At 37.2% G+C, this 17,274-nt stretch overlaps 1 protein-coding gene across 1 annotated transcript in view; it reads right to left on the bottom strand.

Annotated features, from left to right (window-relative positions):
- The window catches only part of rgl1 (ral guanine nucleotide dissociation stimulator-like 1), a 32,588-nt gene extending 19,580 nt beyond the window's left edge, over positions 1–13,008 (bottom strand). The window contains exon 1 of the mRNA XM_079827798.1: positions 12,584–13,008. Coding sequence (XP_079683924.1) covers positions 12,584–12,718 — 135 coding nt within the window. The 5' untranslated portion in view covers positions 12,719–13,008. The remainder of the gene's footprint in view (positions 1–12,583) is intronic.
- Between the last annotated feature and the right edge of the window lie 4,266 nt (positions 13,009–17,274).

Below are 17,274 nucleotides of genomic sequence, written 5' to 3'. Positions count from 1 at the left end.
TTATTGTAATGTTATGTGCTTTGAGACCTGAGGTAATTTAATGCCATCTCTCGTCTAGTGACATGGACGCTTTGCAGACTTTGTAGTGTGTGTTCATGTGTTTTGAAGGAGGCGGGGCTTTAGAGATTGCTCTGAAGGAAGGGAGGGAGCTAATGCTCAAAGTTAGCTTGCTATTGCTATGCTCCGAAATTGCCTACCCTACCTTTAAATGTTTAGCTGTTCATCTGGCTATTTCCTGTTAAAACTGTTAAAACTTTGACAAGCACCATTAGACCACTGAGACAGAAAAGAGAGAAAATTGGACTTTTTAAACTTTTTTGTCGTCCTACAACACATAGAGTGGAGAGTAGCAGCAGGAATATCAAATATTGAGAGAATAATTAGGCCATTTTTAATTATTATGGGGGGGGGGGTCATATCCCCCTCACTGTCTATGGTGGTTTCAGCCCTAATTCAGAGACAATATGAGGAAGGCTGACGCTGTATTGTCTAGATGAAGGGATTTTCCCTTTTACCCTTCTGGATTTTCATTTGTATGAACGCAGGAACCATGGGGACAAGGTTGAAATTAGCAGGTGTCATGTGGCAATTTACTCACACACACTTGGGTTCTCATACATCCAGCTATACACGTAAACTTCCTAAAGGGCAATTGAGACGCCATAGAGAATCAGTGTGATCATTCAAGCACCCACAGCACAATAGAAAGCAGCTCAATGCTCTTTGCCCTTCAGTTCTATCTTAACAAGGCTAGTGGTGAGATCATAAACGTCAAGGGCTAGTTTTATGGAGACAGATTCAAAGAGTACTTCCTCAAGCTAAACACATTTTACAGGCAACCTAGCTCAATCACAAACATTTAAAGTTTATATTAGATTGACTTTTGTATTAGATTGACTGTCATTTAGCCATTCGGCAGCTGGTATGAAGGTGGCAATATTACAATCATGGGTTTGATTTGGGGTGTAGAGGTGCATATGAAAAAGCCAGTCAGAGATAATGGTAGCACTTTACAATAAGGCCCTATTAGTTAACATTAATGCATTAACTAAAATTAACTAACAATAAGCTACAGCATTATACATCTTTGTTGTGACATTAATAGAAATCCAACTGTTCATTGTTAATTTGTGTTAGTTCAGGTCCATTAAATTAAATAACAGATACAACCTTTGATATGTATTAATAATTAACTTTTACTAAGATTAACAAATGTTTTAAAAGTATGTTTCATCATTAGTTCATGTTGGTTCATGTCAACTAAAACACTAACAGAAATTTACTAGAAAATCCTCTAAATCTTTTAAAAATTGATCTCAGGTTGCCAGTTGCTTTTTTTGTCTTCTGATGTATTTGAAATGAATGGAATAGTTCAAATAAAAATAATGTATATACAATTTAGATCAAATATATCTTTTATAAAAAGCTGTTCTGATGAACATCATGAAGATGCTTAAAACGTTTAGAAGATGCTTAAAATGTCAATAATAATTCATAATTCAGTTAGTTTTGGTATTTTTAAATGTTGCTTCTGAAGGCACCTAACAAAATTAAACCCCATAAATTGTTAAATCTTGTCCAAGAGAAAATAATCTTTAATCTATAATTTCCATTGACATTGAATTTAGTCAAGCGCTATGGTTATTCCCTGTGGTTAATATCCTAGATGGAGGCTGCGTCTGAAAACGTAGGCAGCTGACTTGTTGCCTCGTTGCTTTATCAGGCAATGACTTTGCAGGCAGCATTTGCACCAACCTAACGCAACTGATTTCGGACACACTTCTGAGGCAGCATAATGGTTTAATGATGGTGATAACTAAATTAATATATAATTTTTCACTAGAAATTACATCAAAAGTGGAAATCGTTGGTCACAAATGTACATTTACACACAAACTGACATACATCTGCTGCCAAATATCGATCAGATGAAAGTATCTCAGGAGACAGGAACTGAAGCTAACATTGGATTCAGACCTGTCCTGTACCAAAGGCAGCATTTTTAAGCTTTAGGATGCAGCACGAGACTGTGGTCAATGTTCTGGAGACCAGAACCAAGAATTAATTAGTAAAAGTGCATGCAAGTAACCACAGGAGAAACCTGACAACCTAACACACAACTCCCTCAAACCACACTACCTCACCCTCACTGCCACGCACCATTACCTGTCAGTCACAACAAATTCAATAAAGTGAAGTGTGTTTAAGCATAGACCCCCCTCCTACATACACAGGAGTGGTCCGGTCAGAGAAGGCTGGTCAGAGAGGGCAGTGGGGCTCCAGAGGGGAAACCCTCATTCTCTGGGATCCGCTCCTGTTCCCAGGCCGGTCTGACTGGGTGTCCTCTGCTCGGCTGTTCCTCGGGGGTTCTGGGAAGCGTGGAGGAGCAGTGGGAGAGGTCGTGACCTTTTGGTCCCCCTCAAGGGACAGCTGTTTGCTCTCAAAAGGGAGTGATGTCATTGCAGTGCACGACAACAAGGCCTGACAAATGGCAGGCGCTTGGGCTGGACCCGGCTGACGCACACACATACACACACACCTCTGATCTCATACACAGCTATAGCCCTAGGGAATAGATAGAGATAGTGTGTATCTATACCACTACATCAGTAGTGATGCCATTCTCAAAAAAAAAAAAAAAAAAAACGGTATCATTTGATTGCATTGAAGGTGTGGAAACTAAATCTAAAAGTTTAGGAGGTGGTTATTGAAAAATAATATTGAAAGACTACTAATCTGCAACCTTTTTAAGCAATGGTTTGGGAACATTATTAATAATTTATTATTAAAAATATTTTTTCCCTTCAAAAATTTTGATCTGTTAAATTATTTCTTCTAAGAAACAGAAATGTTAAAATGTTATTTAATAGTGTGTATATATATCTATATTATATATATATATATATATATATATATATATATATATATATATATATATATATATATATATATATATATATATATATATAAAAGAAGAAATAAGGAATTAAATAAACTAGTGTGTGAGTAGTGTTTTAAAGGGGACCTATATGCAAAATTCAAGTTGTTTGAATAACCGATGTGTGTCCGCAGTGTGAGAACAATCTGCCTATAATTATTCAAAATATATTTTTTAATAATTCCCATAAATCAAAGGCAGTCTCTTATGCTGAGTCAGATTCCCCCGTACAATGATGTAAGAGTATCTGAGTCACTGAGGACATTGTGAAAAACATTTTTCAAAGGAAATGTCCTGAAGAAAATCGCTAGAGTCTTATATGTTTGCACCATGACTGCTTCACAAACGAGGGTCTTTTCAATGCTGGATTTTCAAAAAGGTTAATTCTGAAAGATGGGTCAATACCAAAGCTTTGTGCGCAAACTTCAGACCCAGACGAAGTATCACACGTCATATGTTGTGAGTCCTTCCAAATTGCCTTTCTGAAAGAGCTTGTTAGCTCTGTACGGCTAATGTTGCTAAAGCTACCATTGTCTCTGCCTGTTTTCAATGAGTTTCCTAGTTAAAATTCCACTTGAATGCGACAAGCTCGTAATCACAATTTCAGAAGTGGGAATTAGACATTTCTGATAGCAAGTAAAGGCACCAGGAGACCAGAGCTACATCATTATTTTTATCCCGCCATGCTCACCATCTGCGTGTTTAATTCATAATCATGTATTTATTATGCACAGTACAGTCCGATAAGGCTTAACATCGCTACTGATAGTTTCTGATATTTTCAATGCACAAGATTGTCCTGTTTTGTTTTTGCCAGTGTGCTGGAGCATGAGCTCTTAAAGCTCCTCCCTTTTCTTGAAAATTTTCAGCAGCACCAGCTCATTTGCATTTAAAGGGACACACGCTTTTTTCTCACCCTCAACAATTTTAACATGTTTTAAAAAAGTTATCTGTAGGGTATTGAGTTAAAACTTCCCCCACACACACTGGGGACATCACAGACTTATTTTACATCTTGTAAAAGGGGCACCAAGACGTCTCACACCAGATCTGACATCAGCATCATTGGTTTTGTGATGGACCACTACGGTACTTTTGTCTTGTTTGATGCGTACCAGCCCCTTTTTACCAATAACTTTCATTGAATGGAAAAGAGCAGCATGAACGCCCTGTTTTGTGTTAATACATTTTTTTAATAATAAAAAAAGAGGTTTGGTAAAACGAGGGTGAGTAAATGATGGCATAGTTTTCATTTCTGGCCAAACTATCCCTTTAATTTACCAATTTATAGACGCTCGCAGAGTAAAAAATTTTATTTGTGTTTTCCTGGTGTTTAGTTTCAGGTGTGGAGGCATGGGGGTGGGCTTAGGAAATAGGATTAGAGGGAATCTTAGGGGGCATGATTAGACCCCTATAGGGAGGCTGAGGATATCTGTCCTGTCGACACCAGTAGAGACATACTGAGTCTAAACCTCCCTAGAGTACAATCACAGTCTCCAGTCAGTCTCTCCTCCTGTGGTGGGCTCACACACACAAATACACATAAACACACACACATAAACACACACACACACACACACACACACAGGGCCTGTGAAGCTATGGAGCCCATCGACATGAGTAACGAGAGTCCTGTTATTGCACCACTGTGGGGGGAAAAAACACACATTCCAGGAAATCTCCCACTTCCTGCCTGCAGCCTCCCAACTCTATGTGCCCGTCGTCATTGTACCTGACCGACGGGCTAGTTATCTACACTGCCAAAAACCTGAGGGATAAAGTAAATGCAGCTTTAGCCCATTCTGTGTATGTATAGGGAGATTTACGGTCAGAAATTTGCACTGCTGTGTTGCACTAGCGTCACCAGAAGAGTTATAAGCCGAGCTGACGCAGGCAGAGAGAGCTGGAGCTAGAGGGCGCTGGGAGGAGACCTTCAATGGTAGCGTATCTCTCTGTGTTATGACGTGCCAGGCAACACATGTTCTTCCTAGAGGTTGATATTTGCAGCACTGCTGTCTGATAAAAAGCTCAAGATGAACTAATCTGTCTCTATTCTCAAGAATCTGAAATCCCTTGTTGTCAAAACGCCATGTGATCATTTTCAATATTTTAAAATAAAATTGTATTCCTGCAATGCGGGAAAGCTGAATGTTCTGCATCCATTACTCTAGTCTTCAGTCTTTTGGTGCTCATGAAACATTTCTTATTATTATCAATGTTGAAAACTGTTGTGCTGCTTAATATTTTTGTGGAAACCACAACATTTGTTTCAGGATTCTTTGACGAGTTATAAAACATAGGCAGTGTTCACTGTACACAATGCAGTATGCTAGTACTCCATTCCAAAAAAACAACAACTAAAAAACATGTTTGCTAATTTCCTTTGTTTTCCCTTTTTTTGAGTGAGCTGTTATCTTTTTTTCTACTTTATAAATCAACACAGCAGCCTAATAGTCCAATAACATTAATGTAATCAACTGGCAGAGATGAATAAAGAACTGAAAGTCCTTGAGTAGCTCCTGGGGTTTTCAGATGAAAGAAAACTGAAACAAAACCAAGAAGAGAGAAGCATCTTCCCCGCTGAGCACCATAAGAAACGCAGGCAAAATATGCCACAGTGGAAACCCTGTCATTGTGAAATATGTGGTAAAAACATCTGTTAGTGTCCTCAAACGACTGGAACTGTGAAGGACCCTCACAAAAACACACTTCCCAGAAACTCAAACATCATTCCTGAATGGTGCATGTGTGGGAACAGGAGAGAACGTGTGCAGAGAACAGTGTCTGTGTTTATGAACCTCAATACCTTTGTTTTACATGCCCAGTAGAGGGCAGTGTACCACGATTCTGCTCAGAGTTAGCAACTTCAACAAGAGAAAAAGAATAAACAATAATTTTATGGCTAATTGTTTTATTGGTAAGAGTTATAATATAATATATATAATATAATATAATATAATATAATATATAATGGGAATCACCCTCCCTTTTGTTAGTTCTCATTCTCTCTTATTCAGTGTGACGCAACACATCTGTCATTTACCAGCAGTGTTTTCTATCAATCCAAGTTTTATAATGTTTTTCTACATTTATGTGAAACATCTGGGTCATCTGGTTATTAGTCACCAATAAAAAAAATACATACAACAACATATATTGTGCATACATCTTAACTATACTCAGTTCCTTCTGATAAAAAAACAAAACAGAGTTTTTCCAGAGGTCTGTCCTGTGTGTTTCATAATAACAGAACCTGACAGGAACTGTGGTAGACTAATTATACAGTCCGCATTAAGATTATTATAATCATTAAAGTGGGTTTATAAATGGATTTAATATTCTCGGTTTGGTCAAAAACAGGAAAAATCCTGGATGGCGTTCTTTGATGACTGACATGGCGGCCAGTTGTTTGCAGTGAGCCAGTGGGTGTTGTTAATCTTCCCCTCTAACCTAGAGCTAATAAGCTTTAATTAGCCAGTTTAGTAAGTCTGGTTTGGGCCCCCACTTTGGCAAAACCATCTGCCACCATAATCATAAACAGATGGATGGATGGGTGGATGGATGGATGGATGTCTGTGCCTGACAGACAGACAGACAGACAGACAGACAGACAGACAGACAGACAGACAGACAGACAGACAGACAGACAGACAGACAGACAGACAGAGATAGATAGATAGATAGATAGATAGATAGATAGATAGATAGATAGATAGATAGATAGATAGATAGATAGATAGATAGATAGATAGATAGATAGATAGATAGATAGATAGATAGATAGATAGATAGATAGATAGATAGATAGATAGATAGATAGATAGATAGATAGATAGATAGATAGATAGATAGATAGATAGATAGATAGATAGATAGATAGATAGATAGATAGATAGATAGATAGATAGATAGATAGATAGATAGATAGATAGATAGATAGATAGATACTGTCTTTCAGGCAGCCTGTGATTCTGCTGATTCAGTCTGTAAACGGTGTCTGCTGATCAGGCAGTTTAATAACTTAGCTAGTGGACATCACTGGGCCTGACCTTGTCTGCTTGAGTCTCAGCCCCCTCCATCCATCCCTTCTTTTTTCTTCTCCTGCCTTTCTGACAGAGGAGGCAGTAAGCCAGGCCACATGAAACGGATCAGGAAAGAGGGAATGAATGGGGGGCTAGGAAGGAGGAGGGAGTTTTTATTTTTATTTTTTTTTTGCTGTGAGGCTTAGAGAGCTGTGTGTGTTTGTGTAACTGCTGCAGTGACCTGAGTGGTTCCCCACCTGTCATCTACCACAGCTAAAATGATTCACAGACCTCCCAGAATGAGTTATAGGCACATACTCTCAAGCATAATCTCTCTCTCTCTCTCCCTCTCTCTCTCTCTCTCTCTCTCTCTCTCTCTCTCTCTCTCTCTCTCTCTCTCTCACACACACACACACACACACACACACACGCACATGTTTTATGGGGACATTCCATTGACATAATGCTTTTTATACTGCACAAACTGTAAATTCTATCCCTTAAACCTAACCCTACCCCTAAACCTACCCGTCACAGAAAACTTTCTGCATTTTTAAATTTTCAAAAAAAATCACTTAATATGATTTATAAGCTGTTTTCCTCATGGGGACTAAAAAAGGCAAACAATGACAAGGATTTTGGATATTGCCATATTTTGTCCCTATAATGTGGTTTACCAGGACCACACACACACATGCCATTACTTACACATTTTGCTTTCTCCATTATGCTATACACACATTTGCACTCACTGATTTACCCTGTATAACCCCTTGCTCTATACATGTGGGTTATACATTTTCTGCCCCAATTGAGTGATTTGCCCCCCTTGGACTTCAGCCTGAGGTGTCATGTTAGACTGAGGGTGACAGCGGTCATCAGATTTATTAACTTGTTCCATTATCATATACTCATTGAACCAAACTGCTCAGTGGAAGTTCAATAGTGCAGTCATGCAGACTGACACATCTATGGAGAGCGCTATCCACTATAACACCTAAAGGGAATGTAATATTAGGAAAAGTTCCTTTATCAACATTTTTTTTTTAACAATCACGTTAGAATGATTTCTAAAGGATCAATGACAATGACACCGATGACTGGATTAATGGCTGCTAAAAATCAGCAGTAAACAGTTTTCAATTATAACAATATTTTACAATATTACAGTTTCAATTTTTGAACAAATAAATGCAGCCTTGGTGAGTCTTACCAACCTCAACCTTACCAACCTATATTTTGTATTTGCTAGAAATATATATTTGCAAGATAATTAAGAAGAATTTACAACAATAACGTAAAACACATAAAAGAAAACCAAACGTTTAAGTTTGAATACAAAATGCATGTAAATTAATGTAAAATAATTTGTCTCAAAGCAGCCCCAGTAAGTCATCTTTGTTAAGCCCTGATTTATGGAGTTTTGAGACAGCAGGGAGGGGACAATACATTATTAAGGTGAAACATAAGCCAGATTCGAACCTGCATCTCCCACATGAGCCCCACATCTCTGCTGGAGCACAAACCACCATTCATAGCACTTGTGTAAGCTCTAGGCCTTGTGCTTTCTTGGTACCAGATGCAAAAATGACTGACACTGAATTACTGAATTGAATTCTCCATCACAACGCGTGACTCAATAAACGCAAGCAAGGAAACACCGGCTAGCAACCAACCATCAGTGTCACTTTTAACAAACACACAAAAGGCAGTTGAACACAAAAAGAGAAGTGATGCAGAAACAGAGAATGCTTAGTTTGCGATTCCTATATTCACCATAATTCCAGACACGCGCTTGCGGTCTGCGCAAAGCTTCCTCAATGTTTGATGGAACTGACCCATATTGACTTCTGCAGAGTGAACGTGAGAGTCAGGACTGTGCCATATAGGCTGAATATATGAGTGCATTGACCCCAGTCCTTGATCACTTGACTACAAAGTTTGTGCCGAGGCCTTGCTGTGTCAAGCAGAAAATCAGCAGCAATATCAGCATTTATGGCTGGTAGAATGTGTAGGGAGGGAAGAAGAGCGTCATGTCCCATCTTACTTGAACTTTGACCACCATCTTCATCATTAAAGCCACAAAACAAAGCAATTAACGACCATTAAGGCCCTATCAAAATGTAACAACCAGGTTTTGTAACTGTAGCAAAGCAGGTTAAGGATATGTGAGTACGGTAAAGTCGTAAAATGATATAAATGTGAAAGCAGAAGCATTATGCAACCCTCTCTTGTTTCTGAATGAGCAGATTAAGTGTTTCCAGTTTGAAGAAGTTGTGGAAGAGAAACATAATCGTGTGAAGTTATTCCGAGATAACTTGGAAATGGGAATAGTTAGAGGGAGTGAGAATGTCATGGCTGAGGTGAAGGGTGGCTGGGGGTCCCGCACGGCATAATCGAGAAATGAGAGTTTCAGAGCTGTGGGACGTTTGTGGGAGACAAAGTCATTTTGTGTTGGTCTATGTGTGCGCGCATATCTGTGGGTTTGGTATTTAATTGAATGTGTTTGAATGGATGTGAATGAGTACATGTGTGTGTGAACTATGTTGAATATGTGTGTGGACTGGACTCCATGGATGAGCGTAGGGTAAAGGGACTAGGGAGCTCTCTATGGCCTCACTGTCAGAGGAACAATACTCGGAAACTCTCCAGTGTGAGAGGAAGAGACTTGAGGCAGGATGTTGGATAAGGATGGATATCTCTCTCTCTCTCTCTCTCTCTCTCTCTCTCTCTCTCTCTCTCTCTCTATTTCACTATGTCTTATTCTCCATGACGTGATACTACCAGTAAAAATTTGGGCCATTTATGTTTCTCATAAATACAGTAAAAAATAAAATTGTGAAATATTACAATTTAAAAGAACTGTTTTTAATTTTAATATATTTTAAGATATAATTTATTTTGTGACGACGCAAAATGGTAATTACTTTTGAATGGTAGTGCATTACGGATTTCACAAAAATATTAAGCAGCTGTTTTCAACCAATTTATACTGTAATATAATAATGTGTAAACGAAACTAGAATATGTTTACTTTCTAAATATTTATTTTTTATAGATTTTTTTACTATTAGTAGAAAAGCGTGATACAATAATTGTGATTAATCTAATGTTTTATAAGCAAGATTAATTTTTATTTTATAAATTACTTTGTTTTTAAATTATTGAAAACTTACCAAATTGATTATTTAAATAATATATATATATATATATATATATATATATATATATATATATATATATATATATATATATATATATATATATATATATATATATATATATATATATATATATATATATATATATATATATTTATTTATAATTAATATATTTCATTTATAATTATATAAATATAGAGTAGGTTAAAGTGATGAGGGAGCTCTCTATGGCCTCACTGGCAGGGGAACATGTTTATTATTATGTCAAATTATGTACACTTTATTTTTATTATGTTTTTATGTTCTGATTATATTTTACTTATAATTTTTCTATCACACTTTTTCTATGAACTTTTCCACAGACCACCTATAGCATGTGTTCCGACAAATCTGCTATGTAGGTTAACACATTTAGCTGACCTTTCACACATAAACATGTAAAAAATGAAGCCATACTTAACATGAGCTGTCAAACACTCTCTCTCAGCATCCATCATTTATAACTCCACCTTACTGCCCAAATCTGTGCTCTCCCTCCAGCGAGTATGTTATAATGCTGAATCTCTTTTTGTATTATACAATGACTCTTTTTTTCCCCTGAATTGAAACACACTGTTCTGGTCAGAGAAGAGTCACCAGCGGTCAGCTCCAGAATATGACTATTGAAAAAGTGCTGACAGAGTGAGCTTTTCCCGCTCTGAAACCCCCACACACCATTACCACGACCACATAGGCTACACACAACCACACACCCCATCCTTTTAACAAATTCGGCTGGTCAGTGTTGGCTATTTGTGGCCAAAAAAATCTAGTAGGGGCTTTCTTGAGGCAAACATTCATTGTTTTTTTTCCCCTTTTCACCTCTAAAGATGATTCAGCTTCCTTGAAATGATTGGCTCACAAATATTATCCGGAGGCTGCACTTTTAGGACCGCCGCAGTTTCAGTACTGCATTTCCAAAACCCTAGTTTTTTGTGACAGTGCCATCTTGTACTCAGTTGTCACAACAGTGTCACAACTCACTTGTACAACAGAGTAGACCTGATTCAAACGTTTTCCACCTTATTTTTTACCATAACAACAGGGATGGCCATTTTAAACCTGATTACTTAAATTTGTTTAAATATTTCAACAGGGTTACCAATGGGTAGGTTTACGGTATGGTTTGGTTAGGACAATATATCAATAATTATTTGCAAGGGTCCTAGAACTGTCCTGAAAATGCAGCCTCCGGGTTTGCCCAAAAGAGTTAATGTAGGATATTTGACACAATGTACACAGCATTTCACTGGGTAAACAATAGGTTTACATGAGTGCTAAGATATGAACATGTTTAGGATGTTAACACACACAAACTTGCATTCATAAAACAGGTTCCTCCCATTGACGTCTATTCGGTATGAAACTGTTTTAATGAGGTTTTACTACCCAACAAACATTGGTCCGACGGCAACGTCGTGTCACTGGCCAAATATAGACGCTATAGGACGGCATAAATCGGTAAAAGTATGTTAAACATTTCCTAAAAATGCACTCAGATACATTTGTAGGCTAAGTTACATGTCTACAGCAGGCTACATGTTCTCTGGGGTTGCATGAAGCCTATAATTGTTACTTTGACTTTTAGCTACGTGTAGTTCAATATAAATGGATTCCTTGTCTGAGTAAATTTTACTTGAAAAGGGAAACAAAAAAATACCGGAACGAATGGCGCTCCGTTCTGTTTGTACGTGCTTTCCCCCTCTCGAATGAATGACTCTTATGAGCCGGTTCTTTTTAATGAATCAAATCCATACAGCGCTATTAGTGGCTGGAATCCCATTCCCAGTTCTTTTTAGTGAGTCAAAATATAAAGCGACACCAGTGTAGTGTGATTACCTAACAAATTACTCTTATATGTCTTAATATAATAAGTTATGTTTTAGTGAATTTACAATTTACTGTGCTATGCTGTAGGCTTGCATTTCTAAATTAGTCTGGGCTGGTTGTCCATAACAAGTTACAGATACATGGTATGTAGAATTAGCCAGAAGTAGCCTATAGGCCTATATTAAAAATAATAATAAAATATGTTACCTAGGCTACTGTATTGTTTGTTTAGTACTGTTATTTAATTTATAGTTTGGTAGGCTATGTTTATCGGATTTATGATGCATAAATCTAAATTGCAGCAATTATTTGTGAAAGAATAACTATTGCAATGTGAAATACAACTTTCAGACTGCTGGATTTCTATGCTTAAGACTTTATGCAGACTAAAAGACAAACACAAATTACGTTTTAAAGCAAATCAATTTACTGACCATTTAACTTTTGATTATTCTTCTCATCATCCCACATCTCTGAAAGACCCCAAACAACAGAGCCCAACTCATATAAAGTCCATTTACATGCTGTTGTGAATAAAGGCAAACAATGAAATACCATCACAGCAGCCTTGAACACACATGTAAGTGACTGACCCAGTATCGAGGGCTGCTCTCCGGTGACCGTGGCTGGTACCTCTGCAGGGCCACCCCTCCCTCCCCATCTAGGTCCAGTAAGTGTGGGATGGCCGGCCAGGGGAGCAGCGATGCCAGCGGGTAGTGGGAGATCATAATGCCCGTCCAGGTTGCCCACACATACTCAGGGCTGTAGAGAATTGGTGCTTCTGTGATGATGGCCTGTGTGTTTTCTTGCCTGTCTGTCTCAGGTGGGCATTCTCATTTGCAGTCTTCCAGAGCGTGCCCTTTTGTCCGTCCGTGTGAAGTGGAAACAGTCTGAAAGATCTGTGTTTAGAAGTCCACAGTTGTTGTATCCCAACACATGCAAACAAAGTCTCTCTCTCAACCTCAGCCTAATTCGAGAAGAGGTTGGCAGCTTCTCTGCTGTAGACACATGAGTGATTAAAGTCTATTGTTTTTTTCTCTCACTCTCTCTCTTCAAAGTAGGAGGGGTGAGCGATAAGCCCTGCCCCTGCACTGATTCCAAGATTGTGCAGAAAGAGGGAGAGAAAGAGAGGGAAAAAGTGTTGAGAGGAGGTTTAATCAAAATAGTGTTATTTTAGTACATTTCTACACTATTTGGTGTTGATTATTTTTAACTATAACCACAAAAAGATACATTTAATCATTTTTTTTATTTTTTTTACTAAAAAAAATGCTCATCCCAGAGCAGTTAGGGATTCTAAATGCTAGTTTACAACAAAGACAATAATTATAATGATAAGGATAGCTAAAAAGCTTTATCATCATTATAATTCTATGAAAATATAGGAAAGTTCACATTACAACTATAATGATAACAATACAATACCATTCATCAGCTGATGAACAATAAAAACATTAACAGCCAGTCAGAATCCACCTGACTTTAAAGAGCTTGAAGCAGCAGATGACAAAACAGCAGCAAACACAACAATATTGTGCTTTGGTGTGGACACTAATATAATTTTCGTAATAGTCCTTGGCCTTAAGGGGTAAAATTGGACTTGATGGAGTCATCTGCTGTCTTCTCAGTTAGGCAGTAGCTGTTAGTAAAACTTTCCTGTTAACCAATAATTCAGCAGTGTGGCCTTTGTTACCATGACCAAAGGCAAGGTTTCACCTGAAGTGTGTAATAACAAGCATGTGACAAAATATTTTAGACTGAGGTGGAAAAAAACTTATATTGATTTGGAACTGGATTTGGTCAAGTTTTGTCGCAGAGGACGACAGCGAAGGCTGAGGGTATTTTATGGGACAGGGCCAGTATTTATGGTGGTTATAGCTCTGTGTGGAATGACTGGTCAGCTATAAGTGAATTAGTAGCTAACCAATACACACTCATGTATGTACAGTACTTGGGACAGTTAATAAGACACCGAGTTTAAAAGCTGTAACTTCCGATTGTTGCAAAAATGCCTGCAGCAGATATGTGAATCAGTAACATAACAAAACTGCAAGATCCGGAGGATGTTAAACACTAAGTTTAGAACTTTTCACAGAATACAGACGTGTACACACGCAGTGAGCTGCGCTTTATGGAAAGTTCTGGGTAAAGTATAACTTCAAATCTGCGGAAAGCTTCCATGACATACTGTCATTACTGCAGACAAACATTTTGACTGCCTCAGGTTGCGTTTGAAAGACGTTGTGTTTAAAGTAATGCATTTACAATGGAAGACATTTCAGAGGGTTTAATGTGCCGCTTGGGTTTTTGGTATAGCACTCAAAATGACATTTTCAGTACATCATTGTGGGTTACACGAAATGTAAGGTTCTAGTAGAGGTCAGACTACTGCGCTAGGAAGATAAAATTCTGGCTAATACTGATAAAACACCTATTTATTTTTCGGTCGATCACAGTTAAAATTCTATACTGTTTCGTATAGATAAAATAAAAAATAACTTTAAAATGCTATTAAGTTAATTTTGTAATATAATAATGTACAGCATGAAAAATTGATATTTATTTTAAGATTGGTCAAATATTACATTTAACAGTGTTGTTGAATTATGTTTTTAAAGAGGAACTAACTAATTAAGTTAGACGACAGCAGAAGTTATCTAAATGTAAAAATAGGAGAAATTAGCATGTTACAAATAAAAAATATTTAATGATATTAAAAAATATCTAAAATTGTATTACACTATAGTCTCATGTCATCACGAATAATTCTTGTCTCTGTTCTTTTTTCTTTTACATTTATTCCAGTGCAATGCCTTCTTCTGCTTACATAAAGACGTCTGTTGTTAAAGCATGAGAGACGAGACCATAATGTTAAAAGAGGTAATACAAAGCTTGACTTCTATACAACCTTTAACATTTTGCAACCCAACCATGAGGAGCTCTGACTGTGGGCATTTGTGCTTCAAGCTTTATACGCTTTCTCTCACGCATGCTTACATTCAAAAGCAAAGATTAGAGAATAAATCAGCCAATTAAACCAGAATGCCATTGATTTTCTCTTTCATATCCTCAGGCTCCTCATCTATTGTTGAATATTTAAGAGGATTTTATTGTGAACCCCAGAATGAGGGACCTGAATCCCCTGCTTTCAACCTTGTGGATTCCTCTCTCTCCCCCCCTCTATTCCTCCTCCCTCCTTGTTTCCTTTCTCTGTTGTTCGTTCCAACTTCTGTCCCCATGGCAGAGCCCAACACCCATCTGAACTGTTTTGAAATGTCTCAGCTTCCCCTCACAGAGTCTCTCCGCTGGTACATTTTGATCTATACAGTTTGCTGACATAGCCTGATGTGGTCTGCTGAAGTTTACACAGCTGGCACATTTTTTTGGCTTTTACACTTACACTCAGACACACACTTAAACAAGTTATATTATATCACCAGAGTTATATGCCTTATTTCATTCCACAGTTTGGCAACACAAGAAACGTAAAGGCTACGTTAATAACTAACCATTATTCACACCTAAACTGAGGAACATAATGTTTACTGCTCATGAAAATTCTATGAACGCATATTCAGCAGTGTTTTTCAGTAGAACTGTTTTTATCAGCAAATAGTGCTGATGAGGGCATCCATGCGGGACATACTGGACATATAACACACTTGTAAATCACAGTATTTAGCACTCTGAGGGTAAAGTTCACTAGCACTAGTAAGGAATATATAACTTTAAGAAAATCCAAGTGTATGTCAAATACCCTAAAAGAAACTTCAAATGTGAAATAATATGGCTTAAAAAGTAGTTGTTGCTTCATCGAGAATCGAAATAATTCATTATACCTCCAAGACATGCTAAAAGAAACGTAGGCTAAAAGAAGGCTAAAAGAAGCCTACTCAGAAGCCTACTCAAACTTCCTTCTGTCCTCTACCACCATCAAGTGGACAATAGAGGAATTACATACACATTAAAAAAATTATTCACAAGTATTCACCATTGTATGACAAGACGTATTGACTTTTATTCATTCACCGGATATGAATTCTTGATATCAATAATTTAATTTTCACTAGTTAAAATGCTAATTCTTTATATCAATTGTATTTTCAAAAATGCTAATTATTGATATCAGTTGTACTTTCACGAGTAAAATGCTACTTCTTGATATCAATTGTATTTTCACTAGTGAAATGCCACCATAGGCTGTCATTCAAATTACATTTCTGATATCTATGGCAAGCCGTTTTGACTTTTATTCATTCGCAGGATTTGAATTCTTGATATCAACAATTGAATTTGAATGGCAGCCTATGGTGACATTTCACTAGTGAAAATACAATTGATATCAAGAATTAAGAGTTTTTACTAGTTGAAATTCAATTGTTGATATCAGGAATTAGCATTTTAACTAGTGAAAATTTAATTGTTGATATCAAGAATTAGCATTTTAACTAGTGAAAATGTAATTGTTGATATCAAGAATTAGCATTTTAACTAGTGAAAATGTAATTGTTGATATCAGGAATTAGCATTTTAACTAGTGAAAATGTAATTGTTGATATCAAGAATTAGCATTTTAACTAGTACAAATGTAATTGTTGGTATCAAGAATTCATATCCTGTGAATTAATAAAAGTCAAAACGGCTTGCCATACAATTGTGCCGATACCCCAGCAGAAAAGTGACCCCTTTTTAAGGTCATGGACAACGCCTTAAATGTATGCGTTAGTGTAAATGACAGTGGTGACAGGAAAAACCATGAGTATAAACTGAGGGCATTTTATAGTTTTGCCTGTATACAAGAGGCACTGTCACCCTACCCAAATAATAAAAGCAGATTCTGTGTATTTTACATGCTCTTCATCTGTGTTTTCACAATATCTCATCTTTATTCCACAGAGAGTTTGTCTGTCGGCTCATGGTGGTTACGTGTTGAGATCATGACCGAGTAGCTTGTTGAATAAAGGCTACTACTCGTTTAACCCTCCAACTTTCATTCATGAAATCATGGATGACTGTGAATAGCACCTTTCTACACCTTGCATCGGTAATTGAAAACATTTGTTACTTTAAGGTACTCTTAAGGTTTTCTGTTTACTGTATGACATGGCTTAAAGGAATAGTTCACCCAAAATTAAAATTCTGTCATCCTTTACTCACCCTCAAGTTGTTCCAAACCTATGAATTTCTTTGTTCTGCTGAACACAAAAGATGATATTTTGAAGAATGTCGATAACCAAACAGTTTATGGACCCCCTTTCCCTATTATGGAGGTCAATGTGGTGCA

Source organism: Gobio gobio (genome assembly GCF_949357685.1).
Source record: "Gobio gobio genome assembly, chromosome: 10".
NCBI classification, from domain to species: Eukaryota; Metazoa; Chordata; class Actinopteri; order Cypriniformes; family Gobionidae; genus Gobio; species Gobio gobio.
This window is presented reverse-complemented; position numbering and strand designations above follow the sequence as displayed.